This window comes from Chamaea fasciata, unplaced genomic scaffold, assembly GCF_029207755.1.
Source record: "Chamaea fasciata isolate MVZ Bird 193981 ecotype frontalis unplaced genomic scaffold, bChaFas1.0.hap1 SCAF_2, whole genome shotgun sequence".
NCBI classification, from domain to species: Eukaryota; Metazoa; Chordata; class Aves; order Passeriformes; family Sylviidae; genus Chamaea; species Chamaea fasciata.
The window spans coordinates 21,572,365-21,599,318 of NW_027094087.1; the positions used below are offsets into that span (position 1 = coordinate 21,572,365).

Sequence of the window (26,954 nt, forward strand, 5' to 3'; positions counted from 1 at the left end):
TTACATTACTTGACAAGCTGGAAAAAGGAAGCATTTAACAAGTGAAAAGCAACTAACCCTGTAAGACATCAGAACATGCAGTATAACTGTAAATTTCATTATTAGATGCTTTAGGTTTTAAAAGTGAGATGGTCCTACTGATGCTTTTCCAGTGCCTTCCAAGACATCCAGAATATCATCCATTTATTAATTCACCTGTAAAACAAGGACAAAACCACACTAGGCTGCAAAAGATATTTTGGGATTTTATTAATTCAGATTAGCAAAATATGTGAAAAGCCTCCAGTAAAAGTCGCTATGAAGTTGCAAGAAATTATTTTTCATCTGCAGATATTTTGGCCGATTTTTCCCCAGTAAGAACAAGAATAATTACAAATTATCTTTTCCTCTGAATTTTTTTGAGATTAGATTATACATCTGTGCTGCAATCCAGGTATCGGAGCTTTACACTTTGCAAAGCAGAAAAAAATGCTTTGAAACTCTACTGAGACTTCCCAAGCTGAAACAGTTTTGGACCATCCACTTCAACAGAAGATGGAGATGTACTGAAAGATAAAATCCACGTCTGCTGCAAACCCCAGAGATCCCTCTCCCTTTATCCTTAGCATGAGAGAGACTTTACCCTTTCATTCTGTGCCCTAAAGCCTCTCCAGAGCAATCTTGGAGGCAGCAGTGCTGCCATCTTCCCACACAGTTGTGAGCAGCCCTGTTCTGATGGAAGGAATCACTCATTATTTGTGTTACAACTGCTTTTAAAAAGCCCCTGCTCTGTTCAGGAATAGCTGTATTACCCCATGTGCCTATACATACTAACAGATGGTTCTTGGCCTGGAAAACTTTTAGGAAGAGATGCAAAGAACAGAAAATAGCAGAATGGACCCCATTTTCTGGAGTGGGAAACCAAGACAGTGAGACAGTAATTTTCCAGGAGCACAAAAGAAAAGATATTTCACAAGAATCACAAGTTCAATGTCTAACTTTCAGCTCAGATCTTTCGAAATCTCAGATCAGTTCCTCAACTATTCTCTCTCCTTGACATACCGTTTTTTAATTCCTGGGTAGCACTCTGATGATAAGCCAGAGTCTGCAGAACTCGGACCATATCAGGTCACCTATGGGAACCTGAGAGCTGCCACTGGAATATGAAGAAATGCTGCTCACCCATCTTTCACCCTGACCATGTTCTAGTCCCTTGATGCAGGAAGTCAATGGAAGCAGAGAAAGGAAAAACTTCTTATTAGGAGTATTCAAGGGAAGTCCCATGTGCACATCAGATGCAGTCTATCATACTTGTAAGTGAAAGAAGCTGATAAAAATTCAGCTCAGGTGGCCCTGCAGCAGAACAGAGAATGTCAGCCTGAATCAAACAGACCAGCAAGCAGCACCCCAAATTTTTCAGCGAGTTCTCAGAAATTGAATTAATCATTTTATACCCAGCTTCTAAAACGCTTTTGTTTAATTAACAGTATCCCCAGGCAATGAGACCAGTGATACATACTGAAAACTATTGCTGCAGTTTTTCTCACAACTACGCTAAAGCTGTCAGCAGTTGATGAGAGGAGAAAGAATAATAACAGTAATAACAAGAACAATACCCATCATCATTGTAAATGTGAAACCAGGCTACTTGATTTTGTTACAGAAGGCAAGGCTTAGGCTACAGTATTTGTTTTTATCTGCTTTGAAGCCTTCATTAATGTAGTTCAAGCAGAAAACTGCAGGTACAGAATCACAGAATAAGCTGTCTTGGAAGGGAACCACAAGGATTGTCAATCCAACTCCTGACCCAGCACAGGACACTCCAAAGAGTCACACTATGTGTCCAAGACCATTGTCCAAATGCTTCCTGAGCTCTGTCAAGCTTGGTGCTGTGACCACGTCCCTGGGGAGCCTGTTCCAGTGCCCAGCCACCTCTGTGTGAAGAAGCTTTTCCTAATATCCAACCTAAACCTCCCCTGACACAGCTTCAGGCCATTCTCTCAGGTCCTGTTACTGATCACTGCAGAGAAGAGGGGCAGGCACCGTCCTCTTCCCCTCACGAGGAAGCTGTAACTGCAGTGAGGTCTGTCCTCAGTCTCCTCTCCTCCAGGCTGAACAGACCCAGTGACCTCAGTCACTCCTCATGAGGCTTCCCCTCAAGGCCCTTCTCCATCTTGTGTTGTGGCACCCCAAACTGCCCCCAGCACTCGAGGTGAGGCCACCCCAGATCAGATCAGAGCAGAGCAGGACAATCCCCTCCCCTGCCCGGCTGTGATGCTGTGCCTGATGCCCCCCAGGACAGGGTTGGCCCTCCTGGCTCCACAGCACTGCTGGCTCAGATTCAACTTTCCATCCACCAGGACCCCCAGGTCCCTTTCCATCGTGCTGCTTTCCAACATCTCATTCCCCAGTCTGTCTGTGCATTCTGTGTTGCTCCATTCTAGGTGCAGAATCTGGCACTTTCCCTTGTTGAACTTCACACGGTTGATTGCCCAGCCTTCGCATTAATCTAGGTCTCTTTGTGGGTTCTCTGTCTTTGAGGGAGTCAACAGCTCCTCCCAGTTTTGTATTATCTGCGGACTTGCTCCGTATCCCTTCCAGCCCTGCATCCAAATCATTTATGAAGATACTGAAGAGCAGAGGGTCAAGGATGAAGCCCTGCAGAACCCCACAAGTGACAGATCACCAGTCTGATGTCACTCACTGTAACCCTTTGTGCCTGACCTGTGAGCCAGCTGCTCACCCATCCCATGACGTGTTTATCTGGCTGTATGCTGGACACCTTGCTCAGAAGGATCCTGCGAGAGACAGTATTGAAAACTTCACCAAAATCCAAAAAAGATTACATCAACTGGCTTCCTTTGATCAACGCAGTGGGTCACCTTGTCATAAAAGGAAATCAGGTTTGGTAAGCAGGACTTTCCTCTCAGAAAGTCATGCTGGCTGTGACCAATGACTAATTGTCTTTCAGGTGTTTTTCAATACCTCCCAGAATAATCTTCTCCCTAACTCCAATTTCTCTCATATAACAATTTATCATCAAGAGTACCTAAGAAACACTGTGAGCGGCAGCTCCTTTCTTGTTTGGCTGTTACTAGCTCTACTACCAATGTATTGACCAAGCAGAGCCTGAATAAGAAGTCCTCTGGAATAAGAAAAAAAGTAAGTCATGCACCTCTAGGAATTGACCTATCATTCATAATCTGCCAACTGAAAAACATAAAACCTTCTGGGACAATTACAGCCAATTTCAGGTTACTCACGATCACAACATCATCATGGTTGTGTGGAGAAGTTAACTGTTCTACTGCCCTTTTTCTACCACATTATAACTTTCTCTATTGCACAATTTCATCAAGCAGCTTTGTGTGTTGACTCTTGCTAACTGCCATTTACAGAGCACTAGAAAAAGCACTTGCAGCCTGTTCTACCATGTACTACCTTAATTTTCTTAAAAATTCTATCTTTATTATTTTCTTAATTTTTTAAAAATGAAATATTGCTCATATTACCTCATAACTTGAAGTATTTGCAACAGGCAACATGACCAATATGTTCCAACTGGAGGCTGGGACAAATTCTAGTGAAGGACAAGGCTATCTACAGTCGACAAAAACCTGAGTCAGGCATATAAGCAAACACTCTTAATCTATTCAAATCAAAGATTCTACAAACACACAAGGTCACTGTGACCCGAGTGCTAAGAAACTAAAGGAGAAAACAGTCGTTTAGTGCAGTAATAGTATAATTTTCTTTACCAGACAGAGTGACCTCAGAACTTGCCATATCTTTTGGAAACACTGCTCCCTTTTTGCAAGGAAGAACTGAAGCTAAAAGTTGTTTTGTTTGTTTTTTTTTCCAAAGTTTCTTTTCTGGTATTTTATATATTCAAAAACATTGGTGTCCAAGGTAAAAGTGTGATTTGTTGTCTGCTGTAACCAAACAGAACACAAAGAGAAGCAAAGAAAACAAGCACACAGACCGAAATTCACCTAGAACCATCACATTCTCAAAAAGGCTCTTACCTTGCCTTTATGGACTGAATATACACTAATTAATTTATTCCCAGAATCATCAGCAGCTACAGCAGAACCATAAAGAGAACAGTCCAAAGGGAAAAGAAGGGAGGAAAAAATACTAAAAAAAAAATGAAAAGAAAGGGAATCACCAAGGAAGACAGACATCCTCTGACTCCAGGAGTATACTACAACCTAAAAGTTCTGATGAACACCTATTTCTATTGCTGACAAAGACTGTTTTCATGAGGTGGGTGTATTCTTGTTTTTAAACAGTATTAAAACCCTCCCAGAGGCCAGGTCAACCATATTGTAATCCAGTGCAGCTGTGAGAAAAGCCCTAGAGAGAAAACTGCAGACTACCTTTGATCAACCTAGCAGTGCAAAATTACATTGTGTATTTGTCTATACTAAGCTGGTATCACACCATCAGCTGCTACATTAGAAGCCCACCTCTTTTTCTACAGTAGTGGGAACCAAAACGTTTCCCTTTAATCCATCTAAGATACCTAAGCAGAAATACAACAAAGATATGATATTTTGAAACATACTGATTTTGTATTATTTAGACATAAACCAAGAAAATGCCAAAAGAAACAAGGCAAGCACTTCTAAAACTCTGTGTGGTCACTTTTAAAATAAAATATGAGCCATCAGTATGAGACACTAAATCTGAAACACCACCCTGAAGCATGGCATTTATTCAAAGCTTGGAAAGAACATTATCAGGAAGATCCAGTGCAAACAGGATGTGGAAGCATTAATTTCGCAGAACAAGACCTGCAGATGGACAGTTATTACCAAAACTCTGCGCAGTCAGAAAAACTCCACCTCCTCAAGCCTGAATAGACAAATTTATGTAACTCACAGCATTTTTAAGAATCCTGTGTTTATCATAGTTGCTTAAAATAACCTCTTCTTTAATAACACACACCTACTACTTTGGGATGTGCTCAATCTGAGTGCAAAGGGATCCTTTATGATTTCTAAGCCAGTCTTTCAGTCTTCATTCCCACCTCCCTACAGACAGAATTAGTTTGTGTGATTTCAGATCAGATCAAATGTCTTTGTGTGTCTGCAGAGCTGAATAGTACCAAGGCCTTGACCAAAAAATTGAGCTTTCTTAAAAGGTAAATATTCTAGGTGCAGCTTAAACCCTTACCAAAATTACTAGTCCTGTGACACTCTGCAGGGAAAGGCCCAAACATCCATCTCCAGGAAATCCTGGCACATTAGCCATTCTGGAGAGTAACTAGGAGGTCTGCATGGTAGCTCAGCAAGTCAAGGAAGATCAGTAACCAGTGCTGTAAATGCTCTGTGGCACTGCTTTTCTTCAGTCTCTGGGCTCGTGTTAAGCTTCACTCCTATTGCTAAAACAGAGCAAGTCATTCCAGCCTGGAACCAGGCGAGAGGTACCCTGAAAGAAACATCTCAAAGCCAGAGACAGATTGACATAAGGGAAAGACAGGAATGCAGATGGGAACCCTGAAGCTTCTGAAGTTGATGCTACTTTCCAGGAGGACATATAGAATCTTCGACAAGATGTTGTTAGCTACCTGCCAATGTCCACAAGTCACAGTTAAAAACATGTCTTGTCATCAGAGGATACTAAAATATCATAGTGTCAGGTAGCAGAGGAAACTCCAAAAAAACCCCTACTACACAGGCTAGAGGGGCTTTGGTAGTCAACTAATTATAAAAAAAGGCATTGCAGCAACTGGAAACAAGATGCAAATATACTCTCAGTCCTCTCCCAGAGGGCACCAGCACCTTCTCTCCAGAGAATGAAAGCAGCAGACTCTCCAGTATCATGCCTCTGTGGTGGCAGTGGGCCCAGTAATAGACAATGCAGTATCTTTTATTAACTATTTTACCAAATTACTGGTATTTGGGACACTGAACTCAAGTCCAGTGACCTCACATCCAGGATGTGTTTAGGCAGCAACAGCTGCATTGATAACACATTCAAGTTCAGCAGTTCTGGAGCCGCAGACAAGGAGTGGCAGATAAAAGCATTTTTTTCCCCCAACTGTAACTTTGCCAACATGCCTCAATCACACTGGATTTAAAGCAGAGTCAGGTCTTGAGGGCTCTGTCAATATTTAGTCTCCTGATGGAGACTGTCAGTCACCATTAATAACGGCAAATTTCAATCTAGCCATCAAGAATCAAAGTGAGCCTACAAGCTCCAGCTCCACATGACACTGAACAGCCATCATCTGACAGCAACCTTGCGGCAACAAGAAGCCACATCTAAAGCAAACCACTTGCAAGCAAAAGGCTCCTCCAGTGCTACTGCTCTGATTTTTGTTCTAATCTCTGCACAAAGACACATTGCCCCGAGGCCGAAATCTCTCTTGCCATCAATGGACAGCCCCACTACCTGCAAAGAGTGGCTTGGAGGAGAGAGTCTGCAAGAAACACAGCTCTAAGCTGGTCACCTCAAAACTATAAGCAGATCATGTATCCATGCCACTACAAAGCACAGACACATGTGATCAAAGCAAACAGGGCAGCAGGGCTAGGGTGGGTGTCAAGGCCTGCCAGACCTCTACAGCACATACTCAGATGCAAAAGAGACATCAGGAGAACTTACTATGAACACTGAATTTGTGCCTGTAAAAATTTCTTCTTGGATTCTTGACTCTCAGCTGCTCCCAGGGCCAGACAGAGCTTTGAGAAGAAGAACAAATAATTATCAGTTTTGTTCCTGGTGCAGCCAGTGCAGACTCCATGACTTTTAAACCAGGGAAAGCAACTCACTGCCACAGGTGTGGTGTTTGGCATCTACAAAGATACAGGCTTGTCTCTGACAAGAAACTAATACTTTTGGAGGTAAATCATACACCAACATCCTGGCAGTCTAAAATAGTGGTGACTACTCCTAGCTGCAGTCACATTGCAGCTGTGGGTTACTAGAGCACAGCTATCTTAGCACTTTCTTTCTTCTAGATCTCCTGCCTGTGCACAGACAGGTGACATGGAACAAGGCAGGAGAAGCCCTGGACCTGCAGATACCTTGGGCTTTATGAATCAGCAGTGCCAGCTCAGAAAAACGGGGCTGCACTAGAGGGGAAGAATCCACCTCCACAGAAAAAAATTACCGTCTCCAAAATAAGAGACCTTAACTCTGTTTAGAACACTTTTTAATTAGACAGGCAGAGGCTAATGTAGAAATTAAAAACTGAAAGGACAGAATCAGATGATTGACCCTAAATAACATCTAAGCAATTCAATCACTTCTTTCCCATTGCTGGCTTAGACAGCAGGATATCGTAACTGGTATTGATTGGTCTGTTTGCTACTCTAGCTGATAACAGTCTGCATCTGAATGAAAGTTTTTATTTTTATTACATGACTTAGACTATCTGAGCAGAAAATCAATATATTAAAATCTTCTTTGTTACAGAATTAGATTTAAAAATCTTATTTCTCTCAAAAGACATTATGTACTTCATTGTCAACACTCCTATCAGGGCTCACTAGGCTATAGGGAGAATCCACCCTGAAATAGCTCTAAAGGTATTACCAGAAAACGTGTACTTGGAGACTCAAAAATAGCCTTTATATTCCTTTACATCTTCCACTGAACTAGTCTTTGTATGATGCAATATGAAAATATCATGCTGATAATGTAGCTCTAGGAACGAACATGAACATTTTAGCCTCACATAGACCTATTTCTCAGTGCTAGAGATTCACAGGAGGTCTATAGAAACAAAGATCTTACAGCAACAGTGCTCTTTGGCTCACACTGTTATCCCTATTTAACTGATGTGATTAACTGAGGCAGAAAGATATTGAACTTTTTGTCCAAGGTCACACACTGAGGTCAGGAATGGAGCTAAAGCAGACTCCAGCTCTTTCAGTTCACTGCTTTGTTTCAAACCATCTAATCTCCCTTTCAGCTCTTTCATGCTAAAGTACAAAAGACTTGATACACTGTTACACTTAAAAGAGCAAACCCTCAGTGCAAAAAGAACGCAGGTAAGAATTTAAAGCAAGTGTATGAAAATCCTCTTTCAGTCCACAGGAGGCAGAAATATTGCAGCACATCCCATCACTTGAATAATATCTGACAACAGAAGGGACTTGAGTCACGTTTCGTGTACTGCCAATTCCAAGTAAAAGCTCTTAGGAATACTAAAAGTTATGCAGTCAACCAAGCACATGTAGCTGATGTAGACTCCTGGAATCATGTATTATAACCAACTTTTTGATTTGTATATGAACAAAGTTTAAAAAAACCCCCACAAAACCAAACAAAAAAACCCCAAACAAACCAACCAAAACCCCCCCAAAAAACCCCAAAAAACCAACCAAACCAAAAAACAACCCCAAACCAAAAAGATGACACTACCAAACCAAACAAAAAAACCTCACCCTAATTTCTACAGCATTTTTCAAGTGTTTTATGAATACTAAGTAATCATCTTGACAACTCCATAACAAAATGTTACCAAGCACTTATTTCAACACAGAAGCTTTACAGAGATGTGCAAACTAATGCTGCAGCTTCAGACCTAAGTAGTAACAAAAAGCCTCTAACTGCTCCAGAGGCCAAAAATATACAAACATTAGTGAATTGAAATATAAATGCCAGCAAACTCATGCAGTGACAGGATTCCCTAGCCACCATCCCCTTGTTCCAAGGTTTTCCATTACAGATATTATGTCCTGGTCCATGTCAAAGAAAGCCCAATCAATGCAGAGTAGGTTGCTTTCTTTTTCTTCTTTACTGAACTTAAACAAAACAGCTTTCTTGATAATGCACACTGTGCTGCATTTATCCCTAACCCTCCAAGCATTTTCATTTCTTTACAATGAAAGAGAAACACAACTTCATTTCTGTCAGACTTTGGTTGCAGTTACTAACTTTTATTTCCAAGTAATCACGTGTACTGAAAGTTCTAAAGACTCATGTTCTGTAAGAGTCGTATTTAATTAACTTTTTAGGTCCTCTTCCTAGCTTTCTAGAACAGCTACCATTTTGCCCTAAGTGTAATTTTCTTCTTTCAAATTTTTTTTCTTTTAATTTCTTTCTTTTCAACTGCATCAGTAGAAACAGAGTGAAATAGCACCCAGCAAAAAATGTGCAATTTAACAACCTGCATAGCAAGATCTGATAGTGTATTTTTAAAAAGGGCTTAAATCATTCAGACAAATCATGAAAATCAGTGGGACCTGAAGCTATTTCAGAAACCCCATTCTCACTTGTAATTTAAATATCTGAACAAAAGTTCTCAGCTGCTCATTGCATGTCAGCATTTCAAACCTTATAGTTTTGTGTGCATAGCAGAGCCTGAGGATACTTCCCCTCCCTGAAAAGCTGCAGTCTCGCGTGACATTCAGAGACCTTTTTAAACACCTCTTATTAACATTGCAAAGAAACATTTTCAAGATGAGCATCAGTATGACTGATGGCCTTTTATAGGGGTGCTGCAAAAATAAGTAAATAGCTGTTAATTAGAGTAGATCTGGAGAGAACCTCCCACTTCCAAGACTCACATATCAGCCACAGAGGCAAACGAGAACAAAGAGGAAGAGGCACAGAGGGACACCAAGAGCAAGGCACACAAGTAGTCTGGGACCTGCCCAGAGACTGCAACTGGAAGACAAGAACAAGCATCACGACTGGACCACAGAATGGTGGTCTCACCTCAGGCCTAAGACACAAAAGAATGAGCTGCATTCCAAGAGCTGAAGTCAAGTTTTGATTAAAGAGGCTGACAGCTCAGCAAGAGTACAGTGAGCCAGTCAGACACTCAGTACAAAAGTGCCAGTGTACAAGAAGGATGCAAGAAGCAGCAAGGTATATATCCTACTGCATGTACTATCGGCTGGGGACAAGTGTTCCACAAGCCAGAAATCTGCCACACTGAGCCCTTCAATCAGACCACAGTAATTCTGAGAGAGAGCAAGTTCAGCACAGCTCCTTCCAGAGAAGTCTCTTTATCCCACCGCCTGCTTTCCAGATCCAATAGGGCTCTTCATACATGACTACAAAGAGGCTCAAACCAGGTTTTTGTTTAGTTGTCTACCACAGAGGAGGTTTTAACCAAGTATTTCTAAGCTGGTTTATAATGAAGGATATTTTTGGCAGAGAGCTTTATTGACCTGCAGTGCTAACAAAATATTACCCGCTTACAGAAAATAGCCCAAGTCCCATTTCATTTTTAGCATTATACACTTGTAATAAATTGTTAACTTATTACAGTCTAATCCTCAAAACAGAAGCATTCTAATTTTTTCTTCAGCCCTAAGCATCCTGCAAAACCAAGAACAGACTGAAAGGGCAGCTAACATTCACACCCAGTTTAGATATCTGACATGCCACAAAGTAATTATTACATTTGTTATGTATTTAAGATATAATTAACAGCCCAGGTGATTGGGAAATTCATTATATAAGTCAAATTCCAACACCTTTACTCACTTCAAATAGCACTTTGCCTTGAAAGCAATGACAGTGATTTCAGTGGCAGACAGGGTACTCTTTAACAGGAACCAAAGTGACCCAAATGGGTCCATTTTCATAGTGAACTTGGTCTTCTCCTGTGTTTATGAACAGACTGCATACACATCAGGATCTAGCATATGTCAACAGACAAGTTATAAAGAGACCCAGATCTCTTAATGATAATGCACTATTTGCATGACACTTAGATGTTGCTTAACCACTAGAGTATAAAGTCCAAATTATCTTCATGGTCTGCACAGAATCTCTTTCAGTAATGAAACTGCCTGTTATGGTTGCTGCTACTTCTGTTTTAGACAAATATTATATCCACCAAGTGCAGGTATGAGCTTCTCTGACAATTCCAGTTGGGAATGACAAAAGCCAAGATACCTTAGTCCCTTTATCCTCAAGAACAAGCTACAAACACTATCTGAAGAGACAGATTAATTTCAAGCAATGATTAGTCTTGAGAGCAGCTGCAGTTACTCTACGTAGGCTTTATGTGCTTGGAGAATCAATTCATTTGCAATTTTTACAGAAAACAGTGCACAGAAATGTAACACAGTTGCCTGTCTTCCAAACATACCATTAATGAAACTGCTCTGAAGTCAGTGTCCAAAACTTACAGCCCCAGCTTTCACTTGAAGCAGGCAGATATTCATTTTCACTTCACAAGTCAGAGAGTTAACCATTACCAGAGAAATACAAACAGCATCACTAGGTCACTGAGGTCACTGGGAGACAGGAAATTAGCTCCCTCCTTCATGGTTTTATTCTGTTACCCAGAAAATGTATGTAGAAAGTAACCATTTAAGATAATGTAACATCCCTCAGTTCCTCAGCTCGACAGCTGCCTACACACACTGTACAGTTATGACAGTTTTTCATGTGAGTACAGAAAACCAATGAAATTCCCCTTACATAGGAACAATTGTCTCTCATAAGCAAAAGCCACTGTGATGTTTGCAAGCATAGGTTGATTTTAAAGGATCAGGTATTAAACAAGCAGACACATGAAAAGGATGTAACAGGCCCAAATAAAATGACTGCATCTTTCAATGTTTTAAAGACCAGAAACCTTAAACATGGAATTTGAAACAAAACTGAAACCACTATATTGTGCAAATTACTACTGATATACTATCCTCCAGTTAAAATTAGGTCAGATAAATGGCTTATGCTCTGTTTACAAGATGCTAACCCAATAGAGAAGTATTTGAATGCTACCAAACAGAAGAGGCAGTAAAGGTTTGGATAATGCCTTCAACCTGTGCTTTCTATAATCGAAACTCGGGATCTGAAGAAAAATATATCCTGAATAATTTGTTCTCGCCTTCAAACATTCATCTGTGTGATTCTTTTCCATGAAGATGGTGAATTTCCCTCAGGTCTGCAACTAAAACATTAAATCATAACAAGAAAAACATACAAACCCTGACTTCAATGCCTGCACCTGGATATTTCACCTCATTGTTCTTCTGTGTAGAGCAGCCTTCACTGTTTACCAAAAATCTGCAAACTTTTTGAGACAGTAGTTACGCCTGTCTTCAAATTGCACACAGTATCACACATATGTAATTATCCGCCTCAAGAAATGAAAAACAAAAGCTAGACGCAAACAAGTACGAGAACTTTGACACCCTTTTTTGTTTGCTTTCTTCTGAAAATCAAAGGAACCTACCCTCCTTTCAGTTTCATCCTAGGAGAATGCCAGAGACTGCAGTGAATTAACATTTGATTACACTGGCATCCACAAGCAGTAGCCGATCATTCCAGGGCTCTGAAGCCTTGCATTATTTTATTTGTGAATCTTTAACAGAGATTTTTGCCTAGATACCTTTCCTTTCACATAAATGTCATCACAGTATTTCATCGTGTGGTTTAGGTAAGATCAGAAGGGTTGCTAAAGGATTTGCAAATTGGTCCACCAAGGCTAGCCTTTGACCTCTGTAATAAGGTAATACTGACATATTTCTAACGAATGCAGCCGGCATGTGGCAGCCATACCACACTGAGCAAATCAAATTTTTTACGATTTATTTGTCACTTGAAAGTACTTACAGGGTCAGAAGGACCACAGAAGTCTCGGAACACTTTTGAAGGATCGAATTGTCTGATCTCCATTGCTATGCAAGGACCTGAACACAACTCTGAAACCATCTCCTGGAAGAGAAAAAAGACAGAAAAAAAGTTGAACTCTTTGGGCTTTAGCAAGGGTTGTATTTCTCCCCAAAACAAGTCCAAACTTACAGGACAGGAACAATCAAGAAATATTAGTGCACTTAGGAGAGCGAGGACAGTAAACAAATACCATTAGTATTAATCACAAAAGAAATGTTTTCCATTCTGCTGCTTGGTTTAGAAGGTGGAAATTGAGAAAAATTGAATATTAAACTTTAACAGGATACTGAACAGAATATAACAGCATCCATAATACTTTAAATTCTTTTGTAGGTACATCCTTATTGATCTGGACCTAGATTGCATTGCAGTATTTCATAACTTGTCAAACTAGACTGAATCATTGGAATTCACTCTGCTGAGTTTTAAGCCTGAAAAATCACACCATGTTCAGCCAGTTCCACAGACAGCAATGTACTTTGCAGTGTTCCCTACCAGAAGCCCAGTACAGCCTATATCTGTTTCCAAATATACACTCATTTGATGACTTTAAGTCATTAAAATGTCTCCTGGGCTTTTGGTTCTCACTGTCTTTTCCTCACAGATTACTACAGAAGCTGAAACACACAAGCCAACAGAATTCGCGCCTGTGGCACAACCTGTTAGGGAAAGGGTCTGGCAACATTCTTGTGATGTACTAATACCAGGAGCTCAGTTACAGTGAAATCATCTTTGTCTCCAGGAGAGTAAAGAGACATCGTGAGTTCTGTGTGGGTGATGAAGATGGGTCTTAGTTTTCATAAGCTTAAATTAACTCTGGGCATTAGTGCCAATTTGGAGTTTGTTAATTAGAGGTATAGGTTTCACAAGCAGAAAATCTATTTTGATGTTCTAGTCTGACTTCCTTTTTCAAATCATGCCCTTGTAATTGCACACTTGTCTAGAAATCTGGGCAGACAAGTTTTAAACAAAACAAGACAATTAAAGGAATCAAAACCAATGAGGAAAGATGAAAGGACAAAACATGCACAAAAAGTAAGGGAGGACAGGTAAGTACTAGCAAGGTTCTGCAATCATGCCCACCAGCCACAGGTAGATGAGCCTGTATGCTCATGGCTCAAAGATGAACCATGACAAAACATACAGAGTGGACAAAAGAGCAGAAGGAAAAGAAGAACTAAGTCTTTCTCTTTCTTCTATGAATTATGACTGAAAATAAGTACACAATGACTCTGAGTCAGGCAGCACTGTTCCAAAAAGCTGCTATCCTCATACTGGATTCCATACTGAGAATGTGTGCCTAAGCTCCCCTCTCTGAATTTTATCCAGTGCCTCGATCATCAACTAGATCCTAGGACATTTAGGGAGAAGTATTTCTTAAGGACATGCAAAGAGTGCAGACTAGCTTCATGCACTACAATATAAATAAATATTTTAATTCCAAAAACTGTGTTATCACCAACAGATCCTCTGTTCAAAAGAGGTCCAAGAGCACATATTTCATTCTGCTAAGAAACATTGCCCTAAAGTCACTACTCCCCAGAATTACATTAAATTCTGTCATCTAAACAACTGTTAAGAGGAAAGCACAGAAAAAAATGGGCTTTTAACTTAAGTTGAATCAACTCTCTGCAATTCCTGCAAACTGTGGTTATTCTTGGTCCTCCCTCTTTTATTGTTCCTGTCTCAAGCACGGACATCCCACAAGCAACAGTGAACAACACGACCAAAGTAACTCCTGACTCTTTCAATACTGCACAGAGCTGATTCCTGAAGACCGGCTGCCATTAGGTACAGCACAGAGGCAGCTGGTTCTGTGTCAGACAAGCCTGATCTACTTACATAGCCCCATCAAGTCCAGAGTTGAGTCTAAAATTTGTCTGGTGAGGCTCCCAGTTACAGCTACATCAAATTTTCTCAAATTAGTCCATTTTGCAAATAGTTCATTTGTCAAATAGCATGGTTTGTGGTCTACCAGAACCATTCCTGGAGGTGGATCAAGAGCAAGGATTTTTGATTTAGGAAGTGGATTCTGAGCTGATCTAAAATAATCTCACTTCTTTTCCCTCCATTTTCTGTTCTGGCTAGAGTGGGAAGTACAAAGCAAAACACCACAAAAACTAAGCAACAGTATGTAAAATCCCATGCAGGGGATACTAACAAAGCTAAAATTCTGGGCAATTGTACAGCTTTCTCTTTTCACAAAGTACTTTATATACAATGTCAAACCTTTATCTGACTGACAAGAAATAACTGGAAGAAATGGAAGTACAGTTTTTTAAAAGGATTTTTGGATGCCGGTATCTTCTGTGCTGAGTTATTTTGGAATGATAAATAAATTTTAGATCAAACCAGATGGTTCTGAGTCACGTATAGAAGAGGTCAGATTCTTTCTCCAATATCCTATTTCATAACATACTTTCCTATTTGGACTCCATTGACAGTATCTGCTGCTATTCCCTTGTGTGCCATCTCTAGAACCCTTTACCATCATGATTAGCTTTTCCACATCTTCCTGTTTCTCAGATATCCTGAGTGCATGAAAACATTAATTTGATTAATTTTCAACTGAGTCAATCTAGCACATATAACTTGCAGGACGGAGCCACAGATTCTCACTTTCCTTGACATCACCTAAAACATATTTCATTTATTGACTTACCTTGTTCAAATGTCACCTTCCCTTCTGAGTAACTCTCCAATTAAATTATATAACTAAAACTTGCAACTTTTTAGAGGGTTAGAGATTGTGCAGCTGCAGAAAAAGGTAAAGAATTTCCCACGTTGTTCAAAGCAGAGACTTTTGCAGCACTATAGGACTCCTCAGGCCCTGAAATATTGGTCAGACACCTCCATTTTTTAATTCTGCCACATACCCCCAAGCATGCCAATCCCCCTTTGATATTTGTCAAAAATGATGTTCAGAGGAGGCCTTATAAGTATTCCCCAGCCTGAGAGTAAACAAACAGTACTCCCATTTAAAGACAAAACTACAAACCCTGTTGAAGTTAGACTGAACAATCATAAAGGAGGAAAAAATAATAAAACTTTCATTTTCAAAGTAATATTAGTAAATATGTAGAAAGTAACCATTTAAAATAATGTAACCATTTAAAAATTAAGGAGAATTTGCAACATAATAGCATGGCAGTGAAGCTAAACTCATTACTATGAGTAAATGACATAGTAAAGTAAAAATTACTATGAGTAAAATGAAGCAAAATCCTCTGAGAGAAGGTGATCCAGTAAGACAAGCTTATTTTCTTGTATTCCCATTGTTCCATCTGTTGTCAGGAAGTTTTGTGTGACAGTACAACAAAGCATAATACTATAGAGAGTCTCAGATGTCCACTGGGATTACGGCATATCTTAAACTTCTTAAATTTTCTGAATATTTATGAAAGTCATATGAATAAACCAAAGAATAGTTCAAGATGTCATTAGGAAAGCCTTCAATACAGCAGCCTCATTGTAAATGAAATGATAAATATGTATTTTGGTCCAAGCCACTATTGCAATAGCCAATCAAAGACACAGGTGTGATATACATTCTCATAGCTCAATCAAAAAGTAACTTTTCTGGGGGAAGCCAGGGATGTGACTCTGTTGTATTTTACAAATTCCCTGGCTGAACAATTTTCATGACAGGCTCTTCTCTATTATGACACACATAACACAATTCTCACAATGAATTAATTTATTCAAGAACAAACTAGAACTCTTCAACACTAGGTTCATAAAAGAAACTACATCACAATCCCAAGCAATAAGAAATGTGGTAATTTCCTCACTTGAGCATATCTTATTTTAAACAGATTCTTGTTAAACTTATGCTTACCAGGTATTCAGGGACGACGCCTTTGTAAATCTCATAAAATTCTTCCACATTTGTACGCTCCATGTTGAACTAAGAAAACCAAAATGTTAGCCAGTCCGAATTAAACAACAACAGGAATACAGAGACACTCCCTTCTTAACCAGCAAACGTTGAGAATCCTTTAAGTTTTACAAGGTGAAAGGAACGGCTTTACCACTGCAACATAAAGCTTGTCAGCAACTAAGTGATGCCACAGGCCACATAGCACCCAGTATCTTTCTCCACATCAAATACAATCAAATACAAGTAGACAATGTAGTGTTGGCCGACCCCACTGTTGGAGGTTAGGTTTGTTCCTTCTTTCTCTAAAAACTTTTTTCCCCACAAGTTACCAAGGAGACCAAGTGTTGGATACTTGAGAGTACTTAACCGAAACAAAGAGGTGGACAAAAAGTAGAAGGGAGAAATAACGCAGGTAAAAGACAAAGCTTGAGGCAGCTGCGTGCTTTTCTTTTTCCGTGCTTTTCTTTTTCCGGCGTTAGAGGAGACGCGTGTCTGCCGCTCCTCGAGGAGCTCAGCCGCCGTCGCAAAGCACGCCGAGCGAAGAACAGCTGTTGCTAGCTGGAAGAGTTTCACTGTGGCCAAAGGGATCCAGTCCTAGGAAATCTACTATCACTGGGTCGGCCTGAATCCGGAGTTTTCCCGGCCACCCGCGGGGAGCTGGTCCAGGCCCTGCCTCGCCATCGGCTTCTTCGGCGCTGCTCCTCTTGCTACAGGGTGACCCTGCACCCCCTGCGCTGCCGGGACATCCTGCCCCTGCCTGCCGAAACACCCTGCCATCCCAGCTACCAGCCCGGGACTTTTCCACTGTTTCAGCTTAGTGCTCTAAGGATCCTGCAGGGACACCGAAACCAAACTGCCCTGGGTTTTGTGAAACAAAGCCCTCAAGGTTCTTGGTACTGTTGTCGTTTGTCATTAATGCTGTAGTTGTTTGGTGGGGGTGGGGGGAGTTTTTTTGTGTTTGTTTGCTTTATATTACATACTAGTAAAGAACTGCTATTCCTATTTCCCAAATCTTTGCCAAAGAGCCTCTAATTGTAATTTTACCTAGCAAATACCTGTCTTCCTAAACCAAGACACCCACTAAGAAAGGGGCTATTCTTCATTTGTGATGGGGATTTGAGTGATTGGAGAATATCAGATCTTGAGACTTCCACCAGAATTGAAGGGCAGGACTCTTGGGAACAATCTCTTTTAACTGCTGAGGGTGTTCAGGGTGTCAAAATCCCTTAAGTACCTTTAAAAGCATTCCCCATAATTCATACTAAATATATAAGTTAAAAAAATTAAGGAAAGATATTAACAAAAGTTTCATTAATCTTAGGTAGTACATTTTGAAAAGATATCTCAAATTGCTCCAGAAGTGACAGATATAATTACATCCCCTCCTAACTATAGGGAAACTCAGATATAAGGAAGAGAAGTGTCTTGGCTCAAGGTCACCAAGCAAACAAACAGATTAGTTGATCAATCAGATACTAAAACACAAATATCACAAGGACAATGCTGATCCCAAAACATTGCTACAGTCTGCACAAGGGTTTTATTTTTTTACTGCAGGAAGACACTTATGCACTGCTACGACATGCATACAGCACGACTCCAACTTCTGTTTATCATAAAAATACACAAAAGGAAACCTACCATCTGCAAAGCTGAGATCTCAAATCCTTCCTTGAGGATGGCTTTTATAATCTTTCCAGCAAGCCCTGAAGAAACACGGAAAATACAGTATTCAATTTTAAAAAGCAGAATTCACAACCTAAATGTATTATGCCAACATACTGTTTATTCTCGAACTGAAAAAACAATGTTTGTAAAATGCTGTGAGAGGAAGCAGAGACCAGAGCTGAGTTCACACACTCTGTGTTCTATATGAGGTTATGTGTTGATGGTTTCAAATAACTAAATTCTATGCAGCTGTTGAAAAACACTTCTAGCAAAGAAAGGTAATTAGTGAAGCCTTTGTTTTTCCCAGATCAACTGCAAAACACGCAGTTGCTGCAAGACCAATATTAATATTTTTAATGAAAACCTATTGGCAATACTGATGCTCTATCAGTCATCAATTCAGGGCACCAGCTGTCTTTTTCTTTTTGCGGGTCTTACTCTAAGCCAGAAACAATGCAGGAAGATAACAAATGTTGCCAATAAACTAGCATAGGAGCTCATGTCTTCTATGGAAAAAACACATCAGTGCAAAATAACCTACTCCTTCAAAGTTTATAGCTCCCAAATATGCTATTGCTGACGATACTGCTTGCTTATTCTCTCCAGAACACATCCTCAAAGACTGAATGATACTGTAAAACAAAACATTGAATTTCAGTAAACAAGAACCACTGATCTTCCACTGAATGTATATCTTAGATTTGCCTGTGCTTATAAGATCAGGCAGTTTTGAAGATAATGTCAGCCAAGCACAGCACTCTGTGTGGGTAAATTTTACAGAATCATTGTTTTTTATAGAACCCAAATGCCTGTCCTCTAGTACAATTTGTGAGAAACTACGAATTTCTGGACATTTATCCAGAAAAGAATTAATCATAGAAGAATACCCTGTAACAAATGACAATAGCAGGATGTGACTCCTAGTCATTAGATCCTTTTATTAAGTAATCTTTACATTGCAGGATATTTAGCGCTACATAACTTTAAGAGATGACAATAAAACAAAGCCAGTATGGAAGTTATAGCATACTTGAGACACAGCCTACTTGTACCTGTGGCATAGGACTGGGGAGCTTCCTACCACATTAAAAGGTCAACGAAAGCTCTGAGTAAATGAGACTGAGAGCTGAAAGACTGTCAAAAATTGTACTTACAAATGAAAATGAAAAAAACGTGTCCCTGAAGTATTTGCTACCATATTCTCACACTAAGATTTATGTAGAAAAGCCTTCCCTCTACAAAACACTGCATATTTCTTCAAAAAATCTTCCAACTAGTAAAGGGAAAACCTGAGATTTCAGTGCATACTCAGTCCATGTAGTTCTTTGTGTTTACAGAAATAGAAACAAGCAGAGGCAAATACAATTCCTGTCCCACTATACTGTTCCACCATGTTTTGGTGGAACTTTCCTTTTAACACTGCTGTGAACCCAGGGGAAAAAACAAAACAAAACAAAACAAAAAAACTCCCACATTTTTTAAGATAAAAAAGATTTATTTAAGATAAATAAATAAATAATTGCAACACCAAAAAGAAGAGACTTGGACAGGTTTGCCCAGGAAATGCAAGACCACATCTGAGATGGAAACCAGAGCTCTGGCTTCTTTTGGTCCACCCTGCCAGAAAGGTTGAGCAGCTCAGATGCTCCCACACAGGTTCCACTGAGGCAGTGAGCCTTCAGTCTTGTTTTCAGAGATTAATGGGCAGTTTGTAAAGAGATTAAGTGACTGGCTGGGAAACATCCAGGAAATGAATAAATAAATTGAATTAATTAATTAACTAATTAAATATGTGACACACCATAAGCTTTTCCTCATTCTCAATCTTCAAAGGCAACACGCTGGTCAACTGCTTCACCATTAACCAAAGACGAAGAAAGGGCACTGGCAGATAAATGGCCACTGTCACTTGCAGGGAAAAAGCTACAAGAAAGGTAAGGGACAGCTGCTTTGTCGACAGATGTTCTTTTTACACTTAATCAGTCAAGAATGGGCTACTTGCATAGGCACTCTCAGCCAGCAAGCATCTAATTAAAATACATCAAGTTATAGAGTATTATGGAGACCTGCTTTTTACAGAACTTTTGTTTTCAGCCGTTTCACAACTTACAAACAAAATCAATGTTTTAGAGAAGCAAAGGGGGTCTCCACTCAGCTTTATGGGCTGTTTCTCTACTGAAGTCACTAAGACTTATCTCTCCTGTACAGAGGAGATAGTCTCCTTTAATGATAGAAATTAAGGTAGGAAGGTATTTTCCATAAAGGTCTTTAATGCAAGGTTCCTTTAATAATGGTGATAAATTTATCAAGATTTTCCTCTACACTGTATTTCTGAGTTCACTCTCACTCATCATAGCAGCAGAGCACTTTGTTGCTCCAGACAGATTGCCCATGTCTGCAACACCCAAAAGGTTTAACCAAAGGATTTATTTTCACCATTCATACAGACACCTCACCCACAAAATTCAAAGTGCCTTGAGGAAGAAGGGCCATGAGATTTCACTTATGTTTGCAAAGCAGGACGTTAGCTCCACTTCCCAGACGTGAGAACTGAGGAACATAAGCAAGTTGCCAGTGGCGGCACAGATCCACAGATCCAGTGACTTGCCCTCCCTCGTCCCAGTTTAGGCAATCCATGTATCATTTCTCCTAGGGACACTTCCCTTTTAAATTCTACCTGAACCAAAATAGAAACAAAAAGCACAAAGGCAATCCCCAAGCAACAGAAGAGTGCAAGCTCAAGGCTCGGCTTGGGATCTGTTTGAAGCTTTCAGCCAGTTGCATGACTGAACTGGGACATATCCTCTTCTTTGGGGGCAGATAAGGCTCAGGAAAAGATGAACTAATTAACGAGTATCATTTCAGCAGCTTTCAACAATTCCTTTCAATTTTAAAATCCAAATCTGTAGTGAAAAAACAACTTTCTAAGGACCCTTCAACAAGGGTCAGTGGATGTTTAAAATGTGATTACAGTAAGAACCCAAATCAAAGCCACAGATTAGGCACCAGTTATGACGAATTTTCAGTCTCAAGGCACAAAAGAATCCCAAGCATTACTAAATACAACTGAGGGAAATTAACACTAATCCAAGCAAAAAGGGTGAAAGAAAGGGAGCACAGGCACACATTTTATATCTACTGGGCAGCATTATGTTACTACATACCTAGCACAGGACACAATAATTTTCCAATATAGACAGAGATAATTTTCCAATATATTTTACTCAGGTGAAACAATAAAGTACCATGACTTTCCCTGAAACATTCATATTATACAACTTGTTACTTTACAACATACAGTATTTGAAAATTGTCCTTCATTGAGTAACAGAAAGTAGCAGAGAAGACATCAGACTGAAAAAGGTTACAAATGTTTGCAAAATTAGGCATTGGGTAAAATAAAACAGTTTAACGAAAGTCACTTTTAACCTAATAGCACTTTAACCAATGAGGCGTAGCAGCTGTGCTACTGGGACCTTTCTGTCCCAGTGCACTACGAACCACCAGCCCCATGAGTAGGAATGTTACATTCTCTTCCCTTTCTTCTTGGCCTGTTTCCTAATTTAACCATTCCTCTGTTAAAAGCTCATTAGGCAAGACAGCAGACTGCTTTCAGAGCAAGGCAAGAACTCGATTCCTCATCTCAGCCTCCATATGTCATTTTGTAAAAACCTTCCAATAATTAAAAATAATTCCTCTTAAACAACAGGGTTTTTTCGACAGGAATACAAAAACTGCCATGACTGATCAGATTGATGATCCACCTCATCCAGTAACATATTTCTAAAAGTAACCTGTACTGGGTGCTTAACATATCACTAACTATAAGTAGCAATTTCATTGCATGTCTTTTTCTGACATTTTGAAATGCAATTTTCCTTTATAGTATAATGAAATCATCTGATTCTTTACTGCCAAGTGGTAAGGTCCTATTTCAAAACTCCAGAGAATCACAATCAGGCTTGACTCCAAGTAAAGTCCTTTTTTAACACTAGAAGATGGAAAAGTGGGATTTAGGGTTGGGCCCTCCTGCAATGTATTTCAGTTAAAGTTCTTGCTAATCTTTGTTTGAGACAACATTAAAAAATTATTGGGCAGTAAGTAAATGACAGGTGTCCTTCTCAAAAAGTGCACTTCTTCCTATCAGTTGGTCAACCTATACCCTGAAGAACAAGGTTTCTCTCTCTCTTCTTTTTCTACATAGGAATAACACAACTCTAGGCATTTTTACTATGAAGCATTTATATACCATTTCTAGACTGCCCGAAAGTTTGCTGATGGTGATAATCTATAATTATTGGTCTCCCAGCCCCGCTGTGTACAGTATGAAAAAGGATATGCAGTCATTTTTGCACCTGTGCTCTGGCACACCAAGGAATGACAGAAGGTCTCCAGAGTGACACACTCTGGCCCAGCAAAGGAGAGGGGGACCTCAAAAGCCACTCAGGCTAGCGATGAGGAGGGAAAGAAAAGACCAGTGGATACAGATGGGAGAGAGAGCAGCATGTGAGGAAATGATGAGAGAATATTGTTCACAGGCACAGAGTCCAGGATTTTCCATTATTCCTCATTTCTGTCTAGGTACTGTATTAAGAAGAACCTCGAGAAGTTTGAAGGGCAGTTTTACAGACATTTATGGAGAACTTTGTCAACACTGCAGCACTGGTGAAAACCTTTACAGAAAATACTCATTTGAAAACACTAAAAGTTAAAGGAGTGAAGACAAAAGATATCACTACAGCCTTACTGGAAAATAGTCAGGAGAGTGCTAGCACAAGAAAAATTACGTATGCAGACAGTAAATCTCAGGGGGCCTTGAAACCAAAATGACAGAGTGTGTGATGTGGCTGAGAATGGGAACTGACAGCTTCAAAGGGGGTGAAAGGTACACAGGCTTAATTCCAGCTGCAACTTTTTGAACTGTTATGAACAAGGCAAGACCACACATGTGAATGCCAGACAGGGCCTTATAAGCAGCAGAATGATGAAAATCCACAGGGAAAACAGGGTTTTCTGGGAATTCTTGCATGGGAACAGATGAGAAGAGTCATACTTAGCGTTCAGATACAAAGGCCCATAGAGAAATTCAAGGCAAAGATCACAGCCAGACTACACAAAGTATCCAGAAATTTGGCTGGGCAGTGTGAGCCATTGGAGAAGAGAATTTGAAGAAGAAAGCAATACTATGAAGTGAGGTCAATATCTATGCAATAGTTAGGCTGAACTTAAACTGACAGTTGTATATCTACAAAAAAACCCCAAAACCCAGAAAAGCTTAGTTTTCTGTCTTTGTTCTTGTGTTAAGAGAAAGTTTTAAAAGAAATATCCATTTTACTTTGCTCTTTCTTTCAAGATGTTCATTACTTCATTACTACAGTACAGAGATACTCCTTTAGCATGTCCACTCAGATTTTATTTTTCTTTCAACTTAAGAAGATTATGGTCAATCATTCTGGCTAGTAAAATGCTTCCATTTAATGAATTTCATTTATTTTTGCTTATTTCTTAAGTCTGAACAAAACTAAATCTGATATTTTAGCTGAGGCCTTACCACTGGATTATACAAAGGCATTCAGTATTGTAATTCAAACCATTCACAACCTTGGTAACATTTCTTTCCTTTTTTATGGTTATCCCTGCTGAACACTGTGCATGGCTCTTCTCATGAATGGTTACAGCTACAGAGAGGAAGTGGTTAAAATTACTCCTTGGAATGTGTATTAGCCCATAATCATAAACAAGAACTTTAATCCACTATTTCACTGTCAATTAAATTATTTCTGCAGGTTAAAATCTTCATGAAATCCCCTACAATCTGGAAGGTTCACCAACTCACTGTCCTAGAACAGTAGTGAATTCCCTGTAAGCTCTATAATTTACTTTCAGCTTGGCAAAAGACTACCACATATTCCTACATTCTGTGCCTTGGCTGTTTTCAGATCCAGTATCTTGCCTTTCTCCCTACATTCTGATTTGAAAAGGGCAGTAAAAGAAGAGACTTCAAAAAATTTACCTTTTGCTTCAAGGTACAGTGCGTTAGATTAGGCACGGCCACATTTTTTTAATTTTTCTAAAATGTTCTCAAAAATTTCTGGTAACTTCAGGTTCTGTTACAGCACCAAATATCAGGCCAGTGATACCCTACAAAGTTTTCCTTAATGATCACATTAAATCTTCTTTCATCTAAATTAGTAAATACGTTCATATTTTGTAAATGTACTTATAGAAAGCTGCTGTCCTACCCATCTTGGGTTAAATAAATTAAACCCATCAAGTTTTCATTGGCTAAATCTCTTATTCCTTTTGCTCTCTTTTTCTGTTATCCTTGAAACAGAGTGTCCAGAAACTGGACTTGATACACAAATTGGATTCTGAGGAGCATTGAGCAGAACTAGTGGGTACATAGTGAACACAGATTGTGCGTGTTTCATCATTATTCCAACCATTTCTCTACAAACTTCTCACTGATACCCTGCCAGTTCTTCTCTATTTTATATCTGTGCATTTATTTTCCCTTCTCCATGGTAGTGCTATGCAGTTTATATTCAGTTTAATTATCTTTGCATGGCACCACTTCTGCAATTCATCAAGAATATTCTGAATTCTAACCACATCCTTCAAAATCTCAGTAGGCACTTGGTACCATGTATGAACATCAGAAGCATGCTCTGCCCTCACCCATCCAAGCCATTAACAACAATATTGACAAGAACTGGCCCCAGGATGCCCAACAAGACTTCATTTGAAAAGGCCTTTAATTTGGCATGCTCACGTACAGTCCAACAGTCAGAGAAACATTTAAAGCTTTGTGGATACCTATGCTGTGAAGATCTAAAGATACAAATTACTCCACTAAAGGAAAATTCTGGTTTCCTAACAGCAAAGAACTTTCACAAAGGCACTGATAACCAAGTGAATTAGGCTATCTTACTCTGTTTTACCTTCCTTTAGAGAAAGCATACTTGGAGAATTCACAGATCAACATAGCATATTTTCCTTCACAAAAGACACACTGGTAATTATCTGTCACATGTCCATCAACCACTGAGTGATTTCAATGAAATTACATACTCCTGATTCATCAGTTTCCTTGGTATGAAAGAAGTTTCACTATCCTGAAAATCCCTGGTCCACTCTTAAAATGGACTTTTCTCTAACCCATTACAAGTGAAAATCCCAAAATGCAGTAGTCAACACTCATTTCTAATGTCTCTTTTTTTTTTTTTTTTACGTTCATACCATGGTCCCTGCACCACCAATACAAGGCTACTGCACACAGCAGTGAATACACTCTTTCCAGCTGGAGGATACTTATGAGCTTCAGCAAGGATTGGCTGCACCATTTGATCTGTTTGTTTCTCTGAAGTGTATCTCCTCCTCTTCTTTCCTGTCTCAAACTGGCAGAAAGGATTTCAAACTCAGTTCACCTTTTCCCCACCAAAATCTATTCTAATGTAAAATATATTTTTCATACTTCAAAAATACAGATGTCACTTCCCCACTACCCACTGAAATCCAGAATAAGTCTAAGCTGGGAAACCAATGCCAAGGTGCTAAAACTTTAGGCAGAAATTAACAAGAAACACTATTGGCTTGGTTTCAAAACCAAACATCCCCGGTAAGGAATATCCATCATTACAATTACAGCAAAGAATGAAAAACACAGATGGAAGCATATGGATGACTGATCTCATGAAAGCTGATTTTTTTCTATTCTAAAAAATGGTGATGAAGTGGCAAAGTAGGTTGTTTTCATTTCAATCACTTTTTCCTACCTTCTCTAAGGCAAAAAAACCCCAACCAACCAACAAAACAAAACCCCAGCACCACTAGACACCACCAAATGGTTCAACACCCTAAATATTATATATATACAAGGAAAACATAAGAAACAAACGGCATTTCATTTGACATAAGTATGTCTCCTCCCTGGGCAAATCTGTCTGCAAAAGAATGCCTACAGCTGAAAGCACAGTGTTTTACTAGTTAGTCCTCACATGACTGCAGCACTAAGACTGACATATTGCATGTGGGAATACCTTGAGGTCACATCTCAAACCATCCACTCTGAAGTATCTGCAAAGATTTGTGTTCATTCCACAATATTTTTTTTTCACTTGCAGATTCTATCTGCAAATAATTCCTTCCAGACTTCAAATTGCTCAGTGCATCAAGGCTAGCATTGATGCTCCCTGGAACAGCACTCAGTCTTGTAGACAAAATCCAAAGAAAGGTTCTGCCTACAATGAGGTAAACTCCCCAGCATCTGCACTTCACTTTTCTATTACCTGCACACTTATCACAGACAGAAGATGAGCTTTCAGATTACTTATAAGAAAATTTTACTCCTCATTTTTTCTCAAGCCAGTCTTCTGACAACTGTTTTAATTCTAGTCTCCTGAAAATAAAAATACTTAATTACTCAAACTTATGCCTAAAAGGGTAAAAAACGGAAAGCATTTCCAGGGTTTTTGTATCTAATGAGTACAAATTATCTTGAGAAAAAAACTATGAAAACTTGAGAAAACCTATGAGATAAGTAGTGCTGAGAGTGATAATAGATTTGTATCTCTACTATTCCATCCTCTTTTTGTTTTCCAGCTTATTCAATTTTCTAACCTCACACGTGTAAGTATACTTAGCATCATACAGAGGTGAACTGGACATTTTCATAGTGATGCCTTCTCTCTTTCAAAGAGCATCAAGTGTATTGTGTGTCAGGACAGCTCTTCAGCTGTCTGTAAGTCAGAAAATCCACTCAAATGTTGGGTTCCCGTGTTTTAAAGTCCTCTCCTCATTCTCTCTTACACTCTAAATTAATTTGAGATTC

General features: G+C 39.5%; 1 protein-coding gene across 1 annotated transcript in view; it reads right to left on the bottom strand.

The window, feature by feature from the left end:
* NME7 (NME/NM23 family member 7) overlaps nt 1–26,954 on the bottom strand; it is an 89,960-nt gene that overhangs the window by 22,762 nt on the left and 40,244 nt on the right. Inside the window, exons 8-10 of the mRNA XM_066175223.1 lie at nt 18,098–18,162; nt 16,415–16,483; nt 12,517–12,618 (exon numbers count right to left, since the gene is read on the bottom strand). Coding sequence (XP_066031320.1) covers nt 12,517–12,618; nt 16,415–16,483; nt 18,098–18,162 — 236 coding nt within the window. The remainder of the gene's footprint in view (nt 1–12,516; nt 12,619–16,414; nt 16,484–18,097; nt 18,163–26,954) is intronic.